The sequence below is a fragment of the Mus musculus genome, chromosome 9, assembly GCF_000001635.26.
Source record: "Mus musculus strain C57BL/6J chromosome 9, GRCm38.p6 C57BL/6J".
Taxonomy (NCBI): domain Eukaryota; kingdom Metazoa; phylum Chordata; class Mammalia; order Rodentia; family Muridae; genus Mus; species Mus musculus.
The window spans coordinates 15897410-15921518 of NC_000075.6; the positions used below are offsets into that span (position 1 = coordinate 15897410).

Consider the following 24109-nt stretch of genomic DNA (forward strand, 5'->3'; position numbering starts at 1 on the left):
TGACCTTGATGTGGAGGCCAAGATGAGCTGTTTAGGGTGTAGATGACTGACTTTTCTCTAAATGAGGAGTGTGGGCTCTAAGATTCCTCAGAACTGGATTTGGTTCTCATCTAAGACACAGTCAATGTCTGCTTGACCTGATGGACACACTGTTGGACCTGAGATTTGGCCCAGTCAGAATGATTTTCTATGTCATTGTTATAGAAATAATCAAGACTACAATAGACAGATGGTCCCTTCTCTGGCTATAGGCTTAATTGAAATTTTGAGAAGATTCTGTTGACATTCGTTGGAGCACAGTTGTTCTTGTCATAATAAACCAAGTCCTAGATACAAAAAACAGAAACCCTAGCTTCTATTGCCCATTCAAATAAACAATTGGTATCTCAGCTTCTTTGGGGAGGCACAACAGCTCGTGTTGTCAGAGCTGTTTGTATTTTATGATAACACAATCCAAATGAGAAAAGTCACCCTGTGGGAAACCTGTTTTCCTTCTATTTTTCAAAGCAAGTCCTATTGCCACCCAGAACAATAAGCCAATCAAACACAGATATCATCCAACCTAAATCCTGCCCCTTACCACCATGGTCATCCTATTTTCCTACGGACTAACTGAGGGTTGGAAAAATTTCTATGGCTAGACCTCTACTTGCATTTGCATTTTCCCATAATTACCAAGCCCTCATTATTTTCTGTATTGTCTCTGCCACATTAGTTTTGTGAGACAATGGTGCATAACTCAAACACAGAGCCAGTCTAAATGAGAAACTGGCAGAGGGCTCTCGGGACAACTGCATTATTCATGAAAAGACATCAGAACAATTGGAGGATAACATTAGCTTTTACATCACAGCAGCAATTACAAGACAATTATCCCAAATAGTATAATTGTCTCATCTACGGGTTGTGGGGCAGAGCCCACACAGTGTCTGTGCAATGAGTGTCTTACAATGCCTTCATGAAAACTGGTATGCATATTTTAAGAGGAAAGCCTTGAGAGGCAACCACTTGACTTCTCTTCCCTCTTTTGATGCCTTACAGCACATAGCAAGCTGCCAGATACCCAAGTGTGAAATATGGGAAATGAAGCCTGAAGCCATGGCTACATCACTTAAATGATTGCCTTGCGTCTTCCAGAATGTGCCCCGATTAGCAGTTTGTTCCTGTCCTTGTATAAATTGGAGTGCCAGCATAGAACCTGAATCTTCTTCTAGAGGAAGTCCCTCAACGAAGACACCCTACATGGGACAATGTGAAAGTGGTATTTTGGTGACAATTGACTAATTCATGATACTATAATTTAGTCCATAATAGTATAAAAGCAACTACTCTACTGAGTGTGTGTAAGAGCAGCTACTGAGTGTGTGTAAGAGCAGCTACTGAGTGTGTGTAAGGGCAGCTACTGAGTGTGTGTAAGAGCAGCTACTGAGTGTGTGTAAGAGCAGTTACTGAGTGTGTGTAAGGGCAGCTACTGAGTGTGTGTAAGAGCAGCTACTGAGTGTGTGTAAGAGCAGCTACTGAGTGTGTCCTGTGAATGTGTACAATGGCCGTCATTCCTTTCTTACTCTAGCATCAGTGAATCCCACTTTTCACCTGTTCATTTACTAAATAAACGTTTCCCCATTACTTTCTTCAGCTTAGGCTCTAAGGGCTTTTGTTCTAGTAACAACAGGTCTGAGCTGTGAGTCCTGGGGCTTGCCTACAGATAGTGGTTAGGCAATACCCATGGAGCTACAGTGTGTTCTCTCTGGCACTGACAAAACAAGATTCAAATGGGCATCAAACATTCTCTTCTCTTCCTTGATGTCATGCCTTTCATGTTCTCTTTCATTCTTTCTCTTCTCCCCTGGACTTTAAACTAGAAACTGGACCTCAAGGGCTCTGTAGAATAGATTTTGTTTCCTTGGGTCTCTGAGGGTGTATCTACTCTAGGCATCTCCCCTGTGTCTCAGGGTTGACTGTGACCCTTGCTGTTCCTTGGATTTTAGAAGTGGCACTCAGCCTTGAGGCCGCATGGCTTTCTCTTTGTCTCTTTCCTTCTTTATATGGGATATAATTCAGTATGTCCTCATTTTAAACTCACATACATTTACCAAAAGCCTACTGCCAACTATGGTTGTTCACAGGCACTGGACAAGAAGGCATACATATATCTTGTTAGTGACATAGTAGATTTTATGACAGAAACAATGCCAAATCTCTAAAACCCCGTGTGAGGTACTCAGTTTTTGATAGTGCAATTAAAGTAGGAACTTTATAGGTATAAAAATAAAGATCAGTAAGTAGTATGTGATCATTTGGCAGCTTTTTCTGCCACCCCTGAACACCCCCCTTACCTCTGGCCTGCTCCAACTCCACCCCTCCTGTTCCCATTCCCACTGGCCTAAATCCACCCACAACATCAATTCTATTTCCCTTTCCCATGGAGATCCATGCATCCCTCCTTAGGGCCCTCCTTAGCATCTCTGGGTCTATGGGCTGTAGTTTGGGGCAGTGGACTGTACCACTGCTGACAGCCTTGGGTCCTTTTGGCATCAGATGAGTTCTCTTGCCAGAGCCTAGTGGCTACTAAACTTAGGGATACTTGCATGATAGCAAGGAAAATGTTGTAGATAAATCAAATGATGTTTGAGACCAATGTTAATACCTTAAAAAAAAGGTACAAACTTACTCTCAATGTTAATCTACTGAGCAATTGTTTCCATAACTCGTCATCTTCCCAGGCCTTGTTACCCCTCTGGCTTATGCTATACTTTATTTTAATTCTTGTACCGTACTCTGTCCAAAATTTTAACTACAAATAACACGGGAGACAGTCACTCCAATGAAACCTCTCCTTTAGAAAAAGGAAAAGCAAGAGCTGTGGATCAGTGGACCTTGCCACCAGACAGAAGAACTGCTCAAGTTGTAGCCTAGTTCACAACCCCAATAAAACTCATATTTGAGAATGCCAGGAGTTCAAACTAGTTCCTGACTAGATTTCTGTCCTGGAGCATGTGACCATAACACCCTACTAAGAGGACCATGCTAACTAGAGCCTAGAGTTCTCTATGCTAATGAGGTATCCAGGTACCCCAAATGTAGCCAATGAACATCCCTTCCTAGGCAGCCCTTCCTGCAAAAGGTATTTAATCTCTGGTTCACCCCAAGTAAGTTGTATGCATTTTCATCTATCATGAATAAAGCAGTTTGGACAAGCAAGGACTGTCTCCTTCATCAAGGACTACCTCGTGGGAGGCCTTAATCATATAGACCTGTGCCTATGTCCCCTGTAGAAGGCCTCTCCATATTCCTGGAACTTACTCTGAGGTATGTCAGATTCCCCCCCCCCCCCCCCCCCCCGGCCTGGGTTCACTGCAAGCCCTCAGCCTCTGTTACCAACTCCTAATGGTTCCCAGTGGCATCTGAGTACATAGAAGTTTGAGAACTACAGCCTCTGTTCCAGCCCCCCACGCCCCGCTCCCCGCTGTTCCCCACCCAGAGAAACATGGTCTGGGACCCCTGTCTTAGATAGCATTTCAGCTCTTCTGAGTAGTGTGTAGGTGTCTCATGAGCCAAGCGCCCCTGTGTTTTATTTCCCTGAGTGGTTCCCTGTGTTGTGTTTTCAGATGCCCCAGCAGGCGAGGAGAGATGCAGAAACACATTGTAGCATGGCTATCCTTTACTTCACAGCTAATGTCCACCTATAAGTCAGTGCACATCATGTTGTCTTTCTGACTTTGCCTTACTTTACTTAAAATGATTTTTGTTCTTGTTACCGCACTCAGAATGACTTTTTGAGTTTCATCCATTTGCCTGCAAATTTCATGATGCCATTTCTCTCTCTCTCTCTCTCTCTCTCTCTCTCTCTCTCTCTCTCTCTCTCTCTCTCTCTCTCTTTCTTTCAGCTGAGTGATACTGCTTTGTGTAAATATATAATATTTCTGGCTATTATGAATAAAGTTGCTAAGAACATAGTTAAGCAAGTGTCTTTGTGGTAGGATGGAGCATCTTTTGAGTATGTGCCCAGCAGTGGTATAGCTGGGTCTTGTGTTAGATTGATTCCCAGTTTTTGGAGGAACTGCCATATTGCTTTCCACAGTGGTTGTACAAGTTTGTCCTCCCATCAGCAATGGAGGAGTGTTCTCCTTACTCCACATCCTCATTCTTCTACATGCTGACATCCAGTTAGACCACCACCATTTTTAAAGATGTTTTCTTTTCCTTCTATTAGGCATTTCTGGCTTCTTTTTATTAAAAATCAGGTGTGTGAATTTATAGCTACGTCTTTGATTCAATTCCATGGATAAAGGTGTATGTTTTTATGTCAATACCATGCATTTTTTACTACTACAGCTCTATGGGATAGCTTAAAATCAGGGCTTGTGATACCTTTGAGAGCTCTTTTATTGTTCACCAACAAGAGCTGTCACTGTGTTATTTATTGATCTTAGGCATTATGACAGGTGTAAGATGGACTCTCAAAGTAGTTTTGAGCTGTATTTCCTCGATGTCTAAGGATGTTTAACATTTCTTTATACTGTTTCTCAGCCAATTTGAGTTTCCTCTATTGAGAATTCTGCTTTTTCTATACCCTATGTTTTAATTGGATTATTTGGTTTGCTGATGTCTAGTTATATAGTTTGCCTATCAATGCTCCTTCAGATGCAGGGTTGGTAAAAATCTTTTCCCAATCTATAGACTGCCATTTTGTCCTATTGACAGTGTTCTTTGTTTTACAGGTTTTCAGTTTCATGATGTCCCATTTATCAACTGTTGATTTAGTGCCTGAGTCTTTGGTGTTCTGTTCAGGAAGTTGTCTTCTGTGCCAATGCATTCAAGGCTATTTCCCACTTGATTTTCCATTAGGTTCAGTGTATCTCATTTTATGTTGAGGTCTTGGATCCACTTGGACTTGAGTCTTGTGCAGGGTGATAGACATGAATCTATTTGCATTCTTCTACATCCAGTTAGACCACCACTATTTTTTAAAGATGTTTTCACTTCCTTCTATTGTGTATTTCTGGCTTCTTTTTTTAATTAAAAAACCAGGTGTCTATAGGTGTGTGAATTTATAGCTAGGTCTTTGATTCAATTCCATGGATAAAGGTGTATGTTTTTATGTCAATACCATGCATTTTTTATTACTAAAGCTCTATAATACAGCTTAAAATCAGGGATGGTGATACCTTTGAGAGCTCTTTTGTTGTTCAGAATTGTTTTAGATATCATGGGGTGTTTGTTTGTTTAAATGTTGTTTTACCACATGAATTTGAGTATTTTCCTCTCAAGATCTATAAGGAATTGTGTTGGAACTTTGATATGGATGGCGTTGAAACTGAAGATTGCTTTTGTAAGAAGGGCATTTTTACTATGTTAATCCTACTAATCCATGAATATGAGAGAAACTTCCATCTTCTGATATCTTCTCAAATTTCTATCTTCAAATCCTTAAGTTCTTGTCATACAGGTCTTTTATTTGCTTTGTTAGAGTTACCCAGAAACATTTTATATTATTTGTGGCTATTGAGAAGGGTGTTGTTTTATTTTTTATTGGATATTTTCTTTATTTACATTTCAAATGTTTTCCCTTTTCTAGGTCTCCCCTTTGGAAACCCCCTGTCCCGTCCCCTCTCCCCCTGCCTCTATGAGGGTGCTTCTCCACACACCCTCCCACTCCCATCTTCCTGCCCTGGCATTCCCTTACTATGGAGCATTGAACAACCTCAGGCTCAAGGGCCGTTCCTCCCACTGATGTCCAACAAGGCCATCCTCTGCCACATATGCAGCCAGTGCCATGGGTCTCTCCATGTGTATTCTTTGGTTGGTGGTCCAGTCCCTGGGAGCTCTGGGGTTTGGCTTGATGACACTGTTGCTCCCTCCACGGGGCTACAGACCCCATCAGCTCCTTTCATTATTTGTTTTACTAGTCATTTGCATATAGTAAGGCTGGCAGGGTTGAACACATTCACTGGGACAGTTGATTAATTCCTAAGTGTTATGGGATGCCTTGGAAACACTGACAGAATCAGTGCCTGGAGTTATGTGGAAAGTGGGGAATTCTGAATAAACTGTAGCATATGTAAGTGCTGGGTTTCACATACATAAATATACATGCATGCATACATACACACATACATGTACTCATATAATAAAACATACACATAATGCACAAAGTATACATACACACAAACACAAATACACATACATGTAGATACACCATGTATACAAACACATTAATACACACAGATACATACACACATACATATCTACACATACATGTACATATACACATATACATAAGCCACCTATACACACATAGACACATAGACACACAAAATACATACATACATGTGCACACATACACATATATGTATGCACATACATAGATTATAAATAGAGTGGCTGCAGCTTCATGTGAAGGAAGATACACAATTCAATTAATGTGGTCATTTTCCTTTCAAGTAGTTTTTCATTTTCTATAAGCATTTGCCTAGTTTTGAGTCAATCACTTGATACTGATTTTCACTGGAAAATCAAAATCACAGGAAATAGCTTAATTTTCTGAGGCTATTACATAAACATCGCTCTTCACATTATCCAAATTTGAGATCTATGCCATGTGACCAGAAAATTAAATTTTCTCATTGTTAAAAATGATCAGAATAATTGAGTAGTATGCCTCCAGGTTACAGCTCCTCTAATTACCTTCTACCCTGAATTCTTAATTAATTATATTCTGAGGGATGAGGACGTAAGCTCGCTTCTGCACTGAACGCTCTGAAGCCTTCTTTTCTGTGCTATATAAATGATCTCTTCTCACCGTCATTCAGGGCTGTCCCTGAAGTTTCTGTCCTTTTGGTCATTTTAATCTCGTTCCTCTCAAGTCAATTTCCTACCGTTTAGAGCAAGCAGCAGACTGTTAGCTTTCTCCAGCTCAGACTGCCTCAGCTGTCACCACGTTCCTTTGTGACCTAGTTAAATGCTGTTTCTTTCTGGGTCACGGAAATGATGCAGTCCCAAAGGCTGTCTCAAGAAGTAGCTTCTAAAATTGATGGGAATCTTGACTTCATTAGCAGGTGGGTGGGTGTCAAGTGTGAATCTGTGGCTAGGCAGTGTATTCAAGCTCTGATACTCACTTGTCTTTTTAAGACAGTACTTCTCAGTTGACTTGAAGATCACTTGACTAGGCTGGCTGGCTTGTATGCCCCATTGCTCTGCCTGTCTCTGTCTCCCCAGGGCTGGGATTTCACAAATGCTGTGTCACACCCAGCTTTTAAAAGTTGGTTCTGTTTGTGCAGTAAGCACTTTATCAACTGAGTTATCTACCCAGGCTGAAAATTTGTGTTTTATGGCCTATTTTGGGTTTTCTTAGATTGCAGACATTGACAGTGCTAAGGCTAAAGGTTGCAAGGCCACTATCATCCCAATGTGAGTTTCTGTAGTGGAGACCAGTAGGAACTGCTCATAAGAAGCTTTTCCTGAGACCTTACTTTCCAAGCCCCTGGCCTGAGAGCCACATATGCAGTGCCTTTGAACATGTATTGTCTACAGTTCTGCCTGTATGTGATCAGGGCTTTCTCTGTGTACTTTCTCTGGACAGACAGAAGGACAGTAGGGTTAACAGTATCGATAAATGTGAAAGTCAGTTCTCAAGATGGCAGAGAAGAGCCATGATGTCTCCAACCAAGGGTCTTCTAGGGATCTTGAATAACATAAACCCAGTTTTGCACAGTTGACAGAGTGGGTGCATTGTATAGATTGTCAGAAGTAGACTGTGAAATACTGATGGGATTGTCATTTATTCTGTTTATAATTATTAGATGGATTTGTAGGTAGTTAAAATGGGAAGAGATTCTTAGAATTAAAAACCCATTTCTGTCTTAAAAGTTTTCCTTCCAGCAACCTGCCTTCAGAAATATCTACATGTGTGCCCATTTTCAAAAAGCTTTTCACAGAAGCATCAATGTCAAATATTAGCCCATCGCTAAGCTTGCTTTTATAAACCACTGACTGATCATAGTACAGAAAACCATTGCAAAGAGACACACAACAGACAGATGAACCCAAATCGCAGCTCTCTATCTATGCAGCTTGGATGCAGGAGGTGTCCAGGATGTTAGTTAACTCAGTGAGTTTCAGGACTATTTATATATACAAAAACACATCTTGTTATGAACCCTCCTTTCACCTGGACACGTGACTCGATGGGCTATAATTGTTTATTTGGGATGTGATTACCAAGTACCATAAGGCTACAAAGTGTATAAACAGCAAAAGTTCATTTTTTTCAGTTTTGGAGAGGAAAAGTTTGAGACCAGGGTACCAGCATAATTGGGGGCTTGGAGGGACCTCTTCATTTTGCACTACCAACTTTTTATTATGGGAGTTGATGGCGAAAGTGTTCTCATGACCCCCCCCCTTTTTTTTAAATTCAGAGTGCTAATTCTATTTGAGAGAGCACCACTCTTATAACTTGTTCGCCTTTCAACCCCAAACCAGAGTATTAGGGTTAGGCTTTCAATATATGCATTCTGGGGAGACATCCTATTTAGCCCATAGCTCATATACTGATTCATCTGAACTTCTCAGCAGTTATGAAAGTCAGGGAGACTGTCCAATCAAAGGGCACTCCTTCTGGAAAGCAGGACCGAGTCTGCAAAGCCTGAGGAAGGGGAGTGGGGAGGCAGTAGAGTGCTATGCACTGCAGTGGGCACATATGCAGAGCTGGCAGACCATAAAGCCCCGAGAAAGGAGTGGCTCAACAAGGCACAGGAAGAGAAGGATTTCTGCACGATGCTTACAGACGCCTCCTACATTCTTAAGGAAGTGACCCTGTTTCTGTCAAGGTGGGAATGGTGGGAACAGCTATGTAGACTTCTGTGTTCATGAGGAAATAGTCTTTTATTATGCTGAGTGTTTTTATAAAGATCCTGTATATTCATGAGAAAAATATATGTCAGTATCTACTCACACTGAAATACTTATAGAACCTTGGTATTGGTTTATGTGCACATATCTATCTACTATAAATTAAATATGTATAATTTATAAAATGCTGGTAGCCATTGATGAACACATACATAAGACATTTTTCCCTGTCTTCATTTTCTCAGTTTGTAATGAACTTGTACTCCTCAGGAAATAATAAAAGGAAAGAAATAATACAAGTCGAGTGTCCCTAATCTGAAGCATCAAATGCTACAAAATCGGAACATCTGAGCATCGACCTAACACCACCAGAGCAACATGCCACAGTCACATGACAGGAAACACAGGGAACACACCTCACAAGACAGGGTACATATCCTTTTTGATATTTAATATGAAGGAATTCTGCCTGTCACATTCTCACCATGGGTCATGATTTATATATAAGAAGTAAAAAACAAATATAATTTGAAATTTGAAACACATTTGGATCCATGAATAAGGGGAAAGAGATAATCAACCTGTAGTATAATAAATAATTGAAGAAAAAAGGGCATAAATAGAAGGAACTTTTTTATATAAGAGAAAGGTCTTGAACTTTTGTTTATTCAGTTCTGAGTACAGAGTTCAGTCTATAACACCAAGAAGGAGAGGATGCTGTTGAGTGATGGGGAGGAATAGGGTGTCAAAGGGACACAAAGGGACTTGTGGGAGAGGAAGGGAGCTTGCTGAGGCCAATAAGAGCTGGGGTGTGGCTGGGGATGAAGGGATAGAGAACCACTCAAATTCACCTTGTTCAAAAAAATCACAATACATGACACCTTTTATGCTAAGTCTAAAATTTATTTTTTCTACTTTTAGCCATTTTTAAGTTTGTTAAGCTCACTTATGCATTTGTGTGGGCGTGTGAGTAGGTAAGTATTGTCATTTACTGTTTGATATTGATCCAAATTTTCTTTATTAAGACAATATAAAGTTGGAAACTGTCTAAAAATTAATTAGAATTTTAAAACTAGAATTGTGAAGAAAAAAAAATCATAGAACTTTGAAGGACAACCTTGTATTTGTGAAGATGTTGCACTTTCTCACACCAAGAGCAAAGTTTGGTGATTTAACCAAGCCCCATTTTTGACACAATCATTCCATCGACCAGCACATGTTCACACAGGATGCTCAGGCAGAATCATGTTGGGCCAGTGCCTTCACTGCTGAGGTGAAGGGAAGATCAGAGCAGGAAGCTCTGCACACTGCTCTGGAGGACTTCAGTCTCATTCCCACAGTGCATCGGAAGAGCAGTGAACGGTTTGTTCACTGTTGACTTCAGGAATCAGAGGTGTCACTTCGGTGAAAATTTTAAGGAACTGTGCATAAAATACCTTATACCTTGACTATAGTCCTACAGAAAGTTGTGAGTTAGTGATGTCTGGGGCTTAGGCTTTGGGCAGGTTCTGGTTGTTTCCAGAACTGGTCAGGGTGGCTCGTCTTTGTTTTTGCAAGCATGTGAACACAGCTTATCCCCAGCTATTCCTCACACTGAATCCTTTTTGCATTCTTTCCTTTATGTAAACCATAGGTGTGAGTGTGGTTGTATGGAGTCCTGCTAATCTTCCTAGTGACTTATCAAACCAGAGTCACTGGTCTTGGGGATTGACCTAAGGAGAGATCTTTTTAGAGAGAATTATTTCCAAGTTAGAATCTAGCCCTTCTACTACAAAACTATGGCAAAGAAACAAGACAGATACAACCTGCCCTCACCTTATCTGAAAGACCAGTGCTATTTTTCATCTCTGGGTTTCCCTACTTCTTTACAAGGAAGGGTGAAGATTTAATCCATGGCTTTTCTGCAAAGGTGGTACAGGGTAGACACACCTGTGATTAAAGGTCTTATTCCCCCTTAGGTCAAGAGCTGTGGTGGTGCAGGCAGTGTGTGTGTGTGTGTACAGATCAGCATCATCAACATTGTTCTCTTAGGAAGTCCTTCTTTCCAGAGTGACCAAATTTACCAAAATGAAGAATGATTGAGGAAAAAGGTATGTAGTTGGAAATGGGATTAATTTTTCAATCAAAAACTTTTAAGAAGGTCATGTACTTATAGGTATACAAAGACACTATGCAAAGGACAATCACTGGCTTGCAGGTAGCTTCTGACATGGGGGGGGGTCTTGGGGATCCAGCTGGTTCAAATTGGTTTGTGAGGGCCAACAACTAGACTCCCATCATTTTATAGATTGAAATTATAATTGGAATAACTGTTACACAGAAGTCAGTGCTGAGAGACGGTAATTGAATCCTGCTTTATCTGGAGAGCCAACAGTCTGAGAAAGCAGCAGATGAGCACACTAAGAACTGTTCTGTAACTCATCTGCAAATGAGCGACCTTATGAGAAGCAGCAGAGGAAACAAAGGGATGAGCTATTGTGGAGCTTGGTTTCAGCCCCCCACCCCTGCGGTCATGTGTGCAAGGGTTTTCTGGTGCAAGGGCATCATGGCAGTTTGGAACCAAGAAAAACCACAAAGTCCCACCACATAACAAACCTCACATGAGATTTATTGGTAAGAACAAGTGGCGGCTGCCTCTGACCTGGAGCAGAGACAGCAGAGGGTTGGGGAGACGGGAGGGTCTTTAGTAGGGCTTTTTGGAGGGAGCTAGTGGAAAAGTACAGCATGGCTAGGATTTTCCTCTGAGACTATTATCTTTGCTTCCTTCACCATCATCTCTTGCCTCCTTCCTTCCCTCTGTGGATATCTGGTTCAGGCACTTCTTCTAAGTGCAAGTCTTTCTAAAAGGAAGTCAAATTACCATCTGCCGATGTCAACCATGTTCTTCAGGGAATGGTTGACTCAGAGCAAACTACTGACATTGTGTGTCTATGCTAAGCTTGTAATAACACACACATGCAGATTCCTTTCTGTAATATGCAATACAACATATCATGATAGAGAATATGAAATGCCTCTTTGCACCCCTTCTGTCATTTATCAAAGTCAGCCATGCTACAAGTATTTATCCAAAGGTTGGTTCCCACCTTCTATTCAGCTGTTAATCCTTACCTGTGCATCACAGAGACATAGGCAAATCACCAAGGATTGCTCTGCCAAAATTGAGTGGGCCCTCAGAGGACTTCAAGCATGAAAAGTGTTGTTCAGCTATAGTGCTTTCAGTGGAGTTAAGGGCTGAAGGCTCTGGCATCCTGACCCAGCTGAGGAACAGCCTAATTTGATAGCAGCTCCAGGGCCTTTCTGCTGGCTCTGAGCCACCTCACAGAGGCCAGGCACAGAGTGCTCCCTTCTTCAGAGCCTTTAGGACACCTGCTGGTGACGTCAGTTCATCAGATTAGCACTTGAGTCCTTGTCCTCTCTCCTCTCACACATTTTAACCTTCATGACCTTCACTTTATGCAGAAACATTTTTGTAGACTTAAATGACTCAGGTATCAGTTATGATTCAAGCTTTTGAAAAGAAGTTGTTTGAGAGAGAGAGAGAGAGAGAGAGAGAGAGAGAGAGAAAGTGGAGCCCTGTTTGGAAACCTGGGATTGTGTTCAGTGATTTCAGCTGAGGTGGAAATCTGTGATCTGTGACCTTTGCACCATTGAGCTCCAGCACTCTGTTTCATGCTTCTTATCAAGCAAGGGCCCACAGATCATATGCCCATAAGACATTACACAAGACTTTTCTATATGGGCATCAGAACATCATTTAAAAACCTATGAGATAAATAAACCCCCTATCCCCGGATCACCTACTTCAGACCAGAGACCCTTTTTAAGATATAGATAGTGCTGGATGGTTCTGCCTATAACCATACTTGCTCTCAAATGCCATGCCAGAGAATGCAAAAAGACACTTAAGAAGAGCCAACGCAATAGAGTTTCATAGTATTTTTTCCTTTTACTTGAAAACTTGTTTTCATGATCAAATTTGGCAGTTACAAACCTGTATACTGTTGGTTCCCGCCCTCCCCCCCCCCCTTCCTTTAGTTTTTGGCTAAAATTTTTTGTGTCTTTTTATTTCATTTTGTTTTTATTCCATTTCTTTTCTGCTTTCTTTTTTCTTTTTCTTTTTCTTTTTTTTAAGAAAAGAACACAAGACTGAATAGTGCCAACAGCAATATCTGTAGAAATAATGCATTTATATAAGGGGCAGATTCAATGATAAGTTATTCACTTTCCCCTTTGCATAAGTTTGCTTGTGATGTGTGTGTGAGGCAAGGTGAGTGTGCATGTGTGTAAAGAAATGACAACTCCTTCTGACTAGGAAATGGCATGAAGGCGGAGTGCTTAAAAACTGGGCAAAACTCATTCATCTTAAAAAGAAGTCGATAGAAACACTTTTCTTCTTTTGAAAAGAGTTAAATGAAAACTGTGGAAGCAAAGGAAAGACACAATACATTTCAAAATGAATAAAACCCATCGTTTTCAAATCTAAAGTCCTCTTTGTTGTGGGTGTATCCCAAAAGTTTGTAGAGCAACAATGTGGATGACTAAGAATTCTATTCGACCCTCCAAATTAAAGCATCCGGATAGGCATCAGATACTGTATCTACAAACGCCTGGAAAATTGAAACCAACTATATACAACTTTATAAACATTTTAAACACCAAAAACATACATCTTTTACAAACCAGCCTGTTTATAACAGACAAATGTACAACATGGTCTCTGGTACAGTGCTTTGCAAGAACCCTCCCCATTTCCAGACATATCTGTCACTCCTGAAATGCAGTAGTATGGGCTCATAAACTTGTAAAATAGGAGCAACTCAGGTATTTGCTTACTGAAGGGTGCTATAGGACATACTAATGGGTCCAACATACTCCAAATGACTACAGAATTCTCTAGCACATCCTGAACACTGGAAGAGACTAATTATGGCCTTTGTGTATTGTTACATACTTGTAATTATTGCTTTTCATTATTACATAGGGAAAGAAATACCTTTTTCTTTTCCTGTCTTATCCAGCTGGCTAAATATTCACTGATGTCAAACCCACGAATGGCTACTTTAAACCCCCTCCGACACACAACCAGAAGCTCAAAGAGGTGGGTCTGAATCAGAGATGTGCAGCTGAAGGTTGCAAGACACACACTAACAAGAACACACACTAGTTCCTCATAGACCACACAGAAAGATGGCACTGAAGAAATACCCCTTGGAAGTTCCATGTCCCACGAAGCACAGCATGTCCAAATCTAACCACATGACTAGTGTGTGCAGCAGTGAGAAAGCCATGCAACCCACAGAACATGAATGCTAGATCGTCCTGAAGTAGTTCATCTGAAAGTGTTTTCTGGGTCTTTAACCATCTTTCTCTTTGATTGTTTGTTAGTTTGTGCTTTGGCCCTCCCAGCTTCAGCAAAGCAATACAGCTCAGTGGCTAGGCAGTCAGCAGGTAAAGGCCAGTGGGACATGGACTCCCTTTTCTTCTGGGATGGTGACTTCCAGTGGTAGGCCCAGGTAAATTTACCCAGCCCTTCCTGTGACTCCCACAGCTTGAACCCTAGGATTATGGCCTTGACCTACATCTATTGCTATGACTTTCCCATTGCATTGTGTGAGTGGGCAGGATGGGGGGGGTACACAGAAAGCAGGCATGGCATGAGGCTCAGCAGCAAAAGACTCTCAGAAGAAGGGAATAAATGCAGCATGCTGTCTATCCTTAACAGCCTTGTAGCTCCTGCTTAGAGGGTGGCAAAGATCGACAGCTTGGCTCATCCTGACCAGCCTGTGTGCCATACTTCCTCCAAGAGATACAAAGACACTCACTAATTGGCTAATTTTCCATCATAGTGGACAGGACAAGAACAGCTGGTAGGCAGAGCTCATAAGAAGAAAGCAACATTAAAACCATCAAACACACAGGGTGGGGGGTGTTACACACCACCAGATTCACCACCATTGACGACTGTAGTCTGAAGACAGTCCTGTGCTTACTGCGTCCCCGTTCTAGAAACATTCATTTGGCAAAAGCAGCATTCTGATGAATGTCCATATCTCTGGGCCCACCAGAGTCCGCAGAGAAATGGTTTCTATTTGTTTTGTTTTCTTGCATATTTCAGTGAAGGGAAGTGGGAAGTGAGAGATTAAGCGGAAGGAAGCAGCTGCCAGCTCAGGGCAGCTTAGCGGTGAGCAATGTTATGGATGGAGGATAGTGCCTAAGGACAGGTGATAGATTTTGTCAATGAGTTAGCTTCTATGTGAGTTTGGGCAAGTCTCTTCCTCTCTCTGGGCATGCTTCCTATCTTGTAAAATTGGGACCCAGAACAGGGAATCTTAAGGATGAGTTCTTTAGTTCTCCTGGTTGCTTGTAGAGCTCACTGCACTCTGTTTCCTAATCTGTAAGAAAATATAATTTTTTTAAAAAAGACAATCGATTTCATACATTTACAGATAAGTAATCCGATAAACTCAGTGCTCATCTGGAAAGTCTGCAGAGCTATTCTGCTGAAATTTAGCAGGAAAATGTCCTAAAGAAAGAAGTATTTTATGTAGGTCAGAGGGGAGATTGGGCAGGGGTTTCTTCAGTGCCTCCACCACTGCCTGCAGATAGCTCTATTTATGCCTTCATTATAGGGTCAGCCAGGCATTCTCTCTGGAAGAGATGCTGGCTAAGCAGTGGTGACTCATTGGCATGAATCTCGTCTCATATTTCCTGGGGGCAAGAAATGAATTGTTGTTTTTACTTTGATGGTTTTATGCTGTTGTGTTATTAGAAGCACAGCAGTGATTCAACTCTGGACCATTAGTTTGTCATTTACTTTGTGATTCTTGCAAATGTGCTTCTTACATAAGAAAAATACTAAAGACTTGATTCTTGAAAGAAGCCTTAGTGAAATTCATTTATTTCAAAACCACAGTGTGGATAATGCCTCTATGGAGAGTCTAACCAAGAGAATGGAAGAGAAGTGCAGAGAGACCCGGCAAGTGTATCTACTAACTCAGGATGTTTGGGAATGAAAGGGATTTTCTTTTTAATGACAGATATTCAGAAACACTGACTCCTACAATGAAGTAAGAGGATTAGAGACATTGAGGAGATGATTGGGGCAGATCTCAGACAGCTCCCTTTACCCACCAATGCTAGTGTCACTAGGAACCATCCATACAGAGATTTGCTCATGAGGCAGATGTGCAAATATGCATTCATTTCCCATGGTCACTGCAAAGGCAGTGGCCACGGCTGATCAAAGTAAGAGAGGAAAGTCAACTCCACTGCTAACCTTATCTTTAGAATGTTGGACTTCTGTATTTTTAGTGGGAAGAGCATTCTGTTATGGCCTGAAGCCCACCTGTTAGATGGGAGGGAAACCCTAGCTTGTAATCAAATGTTACATAGTTTCAAATAGTAGTTCTGAAAATTATAAAACACTGTCTTTAAAAAAAATCACAGTACTTGCTTTAAGTTAATATAAATGGCAGTACTAAAATAAGGTTAACTGAATTGGAGTAAGATATGGCATTTGGTGTTCCTATAACACTAAAGATCAGAGAAATCGAAGGTAAGCAGGTTTTGCTCACCTCAAGATTTCTAACACTGAATCCTAAACCCTTTGGGGCAGCTTCCTCAAGAGCAGCTGTAGTGAGTGCACACTCAGAGTGATATCTAGGTCCTTCTCACACGCACGCATGCACACACACATACACACACTCACATACACACACAATTTAATGTATACGTAGTCATTACCTACTTTCTTCTTAAAAACCTAAGGGTATTTATAATGATATCATTACCAGTTTAGAATAACACACACAACTTTCACCTGTGGTGTGCAGAATTGATTACCTAGGCTGAAACCTTTGACCGTATCAACTACCCTCTCCTCTGAATTGTGAATTCTGCTCAGACTTTCAAATACACCTCCTCCTGGAGAGCAATATACCAACAGGGCCCAGTTTTGGCAGCAATGTTAGAACCATAGATATGGCCAGGAATATTTCACAGAAAACACAAAAACAAGATCGCCACAGTTTTTCTAACAATTGAACAATAACCTCCCACAGTCCACCCCCTGGACAGTCTCTTATTGCTCTTTCATGGTAACTTTCTCAGAGATCACAAAAACCAACAATGTTATATTGGATGCTTAACACAAGTGAGAATAAAAAAAAAAAAAAAACCTGAGCACGCTGAGCATGTTACTCAAACCTAATTTTATAGCTGAAAATTAGGCAGCTCCTTTAAACAACAGAGTTGGTTTCAAAGGCTTCCACCCACCCTCGTGTTTAGCGCTCACTTTTCTTTCATCTAGAACACTAACTTTTCTGACAGACATCTCTACTATTCTCACATCCTTGGCTCCAAATCACATGCAACGATGCCCCTGTGATGGTGGCGGGGTCAATACTGCAAAGGAACTCTGGTTCCATACTTTCCGGGTCACAATAATGCACAAAGCCATTCATGATCCCCCATTTAACTTAGTACACCAATTTCTTCTCCTTTGCATTCCAGTCCACAGACACCCACAACAAGGATTGTCCACTCCCCTTTCCCCCCAAAACAATTCTGAGCCTCTCCTTGTCACTCTGAGAGTCAAGCTTGCTTGTGACAGAAAGACTTGTGAAGGTGTTCCTCATAGGAGATGCACGTTTCCGTGGACTTCTCGCCATCCAACACAGGTGCAGTTTATTTTCTTCCATGCTTTAATAGTCAGGGCCCAGCACCTATGTGTGTCTGCTACACCTGGGTCTGCTGCTGTGTTTCCACAAAGGGAATGTGAAGGTTGGTAAGGCTGAGCTCGCCTGCACTCTCGTAGTCACTCATGGCTACCTCAGAATCGTCAAAGCCACAGCGGGCTGACATCTCTGAAGATGAGGTGCCTCTGGAATTGTGCAAGGACAGAGACACACTGTCTGTGGGGGCCATGACCTCTGTGCCCTGGTTCATGTTTACTGCAAAAGTACTAAAATCACAGCTGGAGGATGGGCCCCCCAAATCCGTTTCACCGGGGAGTGGGTGAGGAGGGAGGTACTGACTGGGGTGAAACCGGGGCCTTCTCCTGCAGTCTGGGCTCATGGTGCTCGTGAGTGAGGTGGGCTGGGAGGGAGGCAGGGCCTCATACTGGTCAGGGAAGTCCTCAGGCAGTGGCGGGGGGAGCTGATCCCGACTCAGGAACTCTTCTTCATGAGGTGGTGGGTATTCACTATCAATGTCATATCCACCTAGGTAGTAGTCACTCTCCAGCTCTCGTGTGCTACCCTGGTGTGCTGCCCCTCCATCTTGGCTCTCATAGTTGGGCATTTCTTCGATATCTGACAGTCGTGCCCCAGGCATCCAATCAGAGGTGTCCCAGTGATAGGCTGTAAGGGGAAAATCCAGATGATTAACTTTCTCTAGACTAGAGGAAGGGCAAAGACGTATGAAGAGCAGTATGAGTCTGCCATGCATTACTAAAGACCAGAAGACCCTAAAAGCCGAAGTCATATGCTAGCTCACTACAGTGGCCCATTAGGGCCAGCCATGTTTTGGCCTGGAGAGAGAGCATGGAGAAAGAATGCCTGGTTGGTGCAGACTCATACTCACTAGGCCCAGAGATGTGGCCCCCGAAGGCATGCGGATGGACACATATTTAAAATCTTCAATATCCACCCCTACCCCTATTTCCCATTCACATGCTGTGCACAACGGCGGGCTGGCAGCATGCCAGCAGAGAGATGCACGGACATACTGTGAACTGCCAAAAGCAAGGAGCTTTGCAGGTAAGCAGGTGAATTTCTCACACAGGGAATGGGGCTGGGGAATGAATGCATGTTGAGCTGAGCATACAAGACACCTGGAACATGCAAAACCCAGATTGGGAGACTGGGAGGGGCTGGAGGGAGGGGCATGGTAGGAGCAGCAGAGCAGTGGGGAACACAGAAACGAGCTGGTGGCACAGTCACCTCGGTTGTAATTCTGTCCTTGGTCCATAACAGACACTGTTCAAACACAAAGAGAAACGTGAAACTGGCCACTCAGGCCATGGGAAGAGATAAAGTAGATATTCCAGAAGCTTTAAAACTACTCCCAGAAAACCAAGGCCTAACCCTGAGATTAGATTTTTAGAAAAATCTCTCCCTACTGCTATTTAGGAAATTAATACACAAATTCCATCTGTATTTTGCTATAATTTTATAAAAGCACTAGCAAAATTACCTGATATAAATTAAGCCTCATAACATTGCCATTTCTGATGAATTTATAAGTTTCTACAGATGACAGCAGGTATTCAACAGATAGTAGAATGAATGTAATATTAGCTGATTAACCTGGGTTGCAAATGAATATTCTTTACTTTGAAGAGATTTGATAAGAGAACATAGATACTTAAATAAATTTGAACTAGATTTTCTTTCATAATTGTTACATTTATTGCAATCCACAGAGGTATGTCTGGCACTTTACTTGATTTTTTTTTTCTGGTGCTGGAGACCAAATCTAGAGTCTTGGGCTAGGTGGACAAGACATTTATCAGTGAGCTCAGTCCCCAATCCTGTTATCTTATTTAAAACCACCATTATCTTGCACTTTCAGCCCTAGATAAAGTACCACAAAAACAAACTTTCCAGAAAAGCACAGACATGATAGAAGAAATGAACAAACAAACAGAAATAAAAAAACCAAACTGTAAATACCTTCATTCTCTATAGAGTCAACTACATTGTTGACAAGTTGAATGACAGTCACTATGGATGCTTTTGGCAGGAAAAGAAGACAGGAGGGAGGGGGAGGACAGGTCCTGGTTAGCTACATATTTCAAACACAGGTTAACAAGTAATAACAACAATAATGAAGATGTTATAGACAAACCCCACAGCCGTCCCAAAGTCTGTCCCTCAGGACAGGGGTCAAGAGGATGCGTATATATGGGCGCCTGGGATTGCTCGCCCAGAAGGAAAAGAGTAAAAGGATGGGAGGCAGTGCTCCTAAAAAGCATGGTGGTCAAAGATCTCTGAGTCACTTCTTCACGACCCATCACCGGTCACCAGGAAGATGGTGGCCCACGGAACTCAAGGACAATTCTCATTAGTGCTCATGGAGGCCCTCAGAGGAATATTTCACTGTTCCTGGGGAGATTCCTTGTTGCTTGGCAACGTGCTCTGAATCCAATGTCAATGGTGTAGGCAACATTTGAACTGACATGAGTCTAATGGCCTCACACATGTGGTGGATGGTTCAGATCAACCGGAAGCCCATCTCTTGCTGTGACGCTTGGGGTATGTGGAGGAGATCTCTGGTCTATTGAGTTTTCTTAGATATTTACGACTTCAGATGAAAGGGCCTAGTGCTATCTGCCCAGATGCTGATTGTGAAGGGATAGGTGTTTGAGTTATAGACTTTGAGAGTCATCAGCCAGACATTATGGCTGGAACTGGTATCTGGTTTTTGCAACTATAAGTTCTTCATGTTTAATACAATATACAAAGTTTCTGTGGCTTTTCATCTTGCTAGATATGAAGGAAAGAGGATGCATCGAAGCAAACACACCCAGGACAGAGGCTTGTGTGTTTGGTTTAAAAATTGTCAAAAGAAATGTAGTTACATGGTTTGTTATTCTGTCAGACAGGTACACTGTGTGTGTGTCTATGAATGCACATACTCTTGAGTGTATGTTTGTGTGTGGTCATGCATGTTTGCACATTCATGGGCCTGCTCAATTACATGTGGAGATCGGAGAAGGATGCCTAAGTGTTTTTCTCTTTCCCTTGTAAGCTTTATCACCTTGAGACAGGTTCTATCAGTGAACAGGAATCTTGGCATGTTGGCTCAGCTGGCTGGCCTGTCTCTTACCCCCAATGCTCAGATTAGAAAGGTACCACCTGCATGAGATTTTATGTAGGTGCTGAGGTGTGGCAGAACAAGGGCGCTCTTACTAAGGACATCAGGGGTGTCTAGTGTTGGGTGAACATATGGGAGAGACAGCGGTTATGTATGAGAAAGCAAACTGTTGTCACTTTCCCTGTGTGTACCCAGAGGTTTGGCTATTCTGTTTTTCCATGTTCAAACCATTGAGCCCAGACTTGGCACACAGTGGATTAACAAGGTCCATGTGTTGAAAATTACATTATCAAGTATTAATTTTTTCCTTGCTGATTGCTGGTAAATGGTTAGGGCAGCCTAAGGTGTTGGCTCAGGGGGTCTGCACGCCACTGGATGGTCACTTGAAGTGACTCTGGCTTTAGCACCACGTGACAGATATTTGCTAGTATGACTTGCTTCTTCCTTCCCAGCTTGTCCTCCTCAGCTGTTCTCCTAGTTGGGAGCACCAGGCCTTTCTCCAGCAGCACAGGTTCATGGGAGCTGGAGGCATCAGACTTGTCAAAGACTTCTGTGAGCTGCAAGGACTTGAGTGCCGCATTCTGGGCAGACAGGCATTTTTCTAAGGAGCTGGGTCATAGTTTTTTTATCAGTTCCCCAAAATACAATGACCCCAAATGATGAGACATGAAACTCAATGGAACAAAGACATCAACAGCTCTACAGAGAAGCTGCTACATCTCCAAACTAATGTGTAGCAAGGTGATGCCTTAATGTAGAACAGAGTGGTGAGGAGCCTCAAGCATCCCAGAAAGGGTACATAGTATCCTATTTGCTATGAACTGTCAATGGGGAGGAATCAATTCTCTCATCATTCATCTCATCAAAGAAAACCCATGGGTATAGGAGGTTGTCATCCATGTGCCCCACCATATAGATCCTGCTCTAACTTGTGCCTTATTAGGTCTTCTGTCAAAGACTCCAAACAATGGGTGCAAAACAGTTAAAGGCCAACGAGAAGGACCAGGAGCAGGACAAGAAACAATACAGTGGTGTCCCCTTCTCCTCATTTGCTGTCCCCAGCACCCGGCAGGAAAGTGCTTACCATTGTCATCTCCAGAGTCTGACTGAAAGGAGCTGAGGGACTGAACTTCAGAGTTGCTGCCTTTGTTACTGTTCGTGAAGCAGGTCACTTCTCCTGTGTCTTCAGTCCCTTTGTCTTCATGAACGGCAAGAGAAAGCAGAAACAACATTCAGCCTTATGCAGTCTTTCAGTCTTGCTCTCTCTCTTCCCATCCCTTTTTCTTAGAGGTTTTTTTTTTTTTTTTTTTTTTTTTTTTTTGATTTGCTTCAAGAAAATAAGTTAGCTCCACAATGGAAAATTGATTGTGCCATAGGGGGCAAAGGTCTGTCAATCAAGCGATTTACATTATGGATTCGAAACCCTTAACCCATGGTAAATGAGCTTCTGAATAGCTGTCAGCTGAAAGTAACTGTTCCTGCCTCAAAGTGGGGACTGTGGGGAGACTGAAGGGAGGCTGGTGGAGTGGAGCTGCTCTTCATTCAGACTTAATTTATGTCATTTACATGAGCCGATGTGGTGTCAACACCAGGTTAAATGAGATTACTTTAAAAACAGGGGCATAAATATTTTATAGCAAGAAAGCCGTCCCATTTCTTCCAGCTTCCCTCTCTGGGGATCAGTGGGATTTTCAGCTCTGCCTTCTAGAGGGCAGTGGTGTTTCATCTTGGGGTTGCCAATGTTCTCTGCTAAGAGGAGAGGCAGATGTGAGTTTTCCCTTAGTTGTTGGTTCTCTCTCTCTCTCTCTCTTTCTCTCTCTCTCTCTCTCTCTCTCTCTCTCTCTGCTATAGAAAAATAGGCAGGCAGGCACGCACACATGCACACACACACACACATACACACACACACACACACACACACACACACACACACACAGGCATGCAGCTTTCCATTTTAATAGTTGTAGGAAGCAATAAAAGGGTCCATTTCTTGAGGTGGCCAAGTCCAAAATGAATTAGTTGCCAAGAGATTGTCTCACCAGCTCTAACTCTGTCTTGTTTAACAAAGAGGGAAATCTATTCTATAAGATCCAATACTACTTCATGGGAAAATTTGACTTTGGGCCTGAGGTGAATTCTAGATATAAAGCTGTCATATAACTAGGTGGGGATGGAAAATGTTCTCTAAGATATGCTTCAGATTATCCTGGAATGTGATTGTAGAAAGAGACATGGACCTGTGATTAAGGGAATAGTTACCCTGTTTTGCAGCCACAGACATTATTGTTCCCCCATAAAGAGTAATATCAGCAGGAAACACGAGGACTCCCCATCTGCTTTTAGATAATGAAGTCAGAGCCTTGGATAAACAAGTGATAGAAATGCAGAGAGACACAAAGGGGAAATGCATCTCCCAACAGTAGTTCCACAAAAGACGACACTATTTTAGCAAAGGGCAAGGTGTCCTTGAACACTGAGGACGACGTGGTCACTGGACCTGGTGGCTGCAGTGGCCCACCCAAGTCCTGTGCTTTGTTTGCCTTTACTTAAAATCCCTTTTACTTCCTAAATAAAAACAAGTTGTTTGGCTGGGTGTTATTGTACCCACCTTTAACTCCAGGGCTTGGGGGACAGAAGCAGGTGGATCTCTGTGAGTTCTAGGCCCTACTCTACATAGTAAGTTCCAGGCCAGCTAGTGCTAAAGAGTAAGACCCAATAAACAAACAAAACCCAGCAATCAAACCAGAGCTTCTCCACAGCACTATTACGATCCTCAGTTCCTGCTAAGACCTCAGGGCATGATTTAAAATACCTATGTTCACAGGGCACTAGAATAGAAAGGCCTCACCTCAGGTTTCCCCTCCCATGGGAAGATGCTGTCTCATCCTCTCCTCTGCCCCCTTTCACTGAGCCCCTAGAGCAGTTCTGCTAAGAGCTGCTGAGACTTGGAACCTGGTGCCCAGATTCTACCCATTGCTTCTCCAGGAGCTGATAATGCTCCCCATGATGTGATGCGCAGCCCATTATTTGGCTGTGATGGTCCAAGTAGCTGACAGGCACACAGCAGTGGAGCAGTGGTAGGTCTACCTCAGCACTCTCGCCAGATCACGGGGTCTACCCCTCATGTGTATATGTACCTATGTCATCTATATCTATATCTAACTGTATCTACATCTATCTATATCTATATCATCTATATCATCCATATCCATATCTTCCTTTTTCTTTTTCTGCTCTGTTCCTGGTACTTCATTCATACTGTGAACCTTACGCACACGCTTGGCTTCTATAGAAGCCACTTCTCTTCCTCCTCTTTCTTTTCTGTTTTGCCTTCTGCTCTCACACAAGCATCCCCCCGCTTCTTTGCGAGGACTTGTCAGCCTACCTTCTCTCACCCCTCAGTGAGCTGAGACTCCTACAATATGTAACATGTAATATT

The 24109-nt window shown here is 42.3% G+C and overlaps 1 protein-coding gene across 7 annotated transcripts in view; it reads right to left on the reverse strand.

Annotated features, from left to right (window-relative positions):
- Positions 1-12779: 12779 nt before the first annotated feature.
- The window catches only part of Fat3 (FAT atypical cadherin 3), a 592493-nt gene continuing 581163 nt past the window's right edge, over positions 12780-24109 (reverse strand). For 3 of the 7 annotated variants that reach the window (XM_011242543.3, XM_006510372.4, XM_030244399.1), the window contains 4 exons: positions 21755-21868; positions 19527-19586; positions 18795-18830; positions 12780-18212 (listed from right to left, as the gene is read on the reverse strand). In XM_011242543.3, coding sequence (XP_011240845.1) covers positions 17590-18212; positions 18795-18830; positions 19527-19586; positions 21755-21868 — 833 coding nt within the window. In that variant the 3' untranslated portion in view covers positions 12780-17589. The remainder of the gene's footprint in view (positions 18213-18794; positions 18831-19526; positions 19587-21754; positions 21869-24109) is intronic. The other 4 variants (XM_011242542.3, NM_001080814.2, XM_011242541.3 and 1 more) reach the window with 3 other exon arrangements.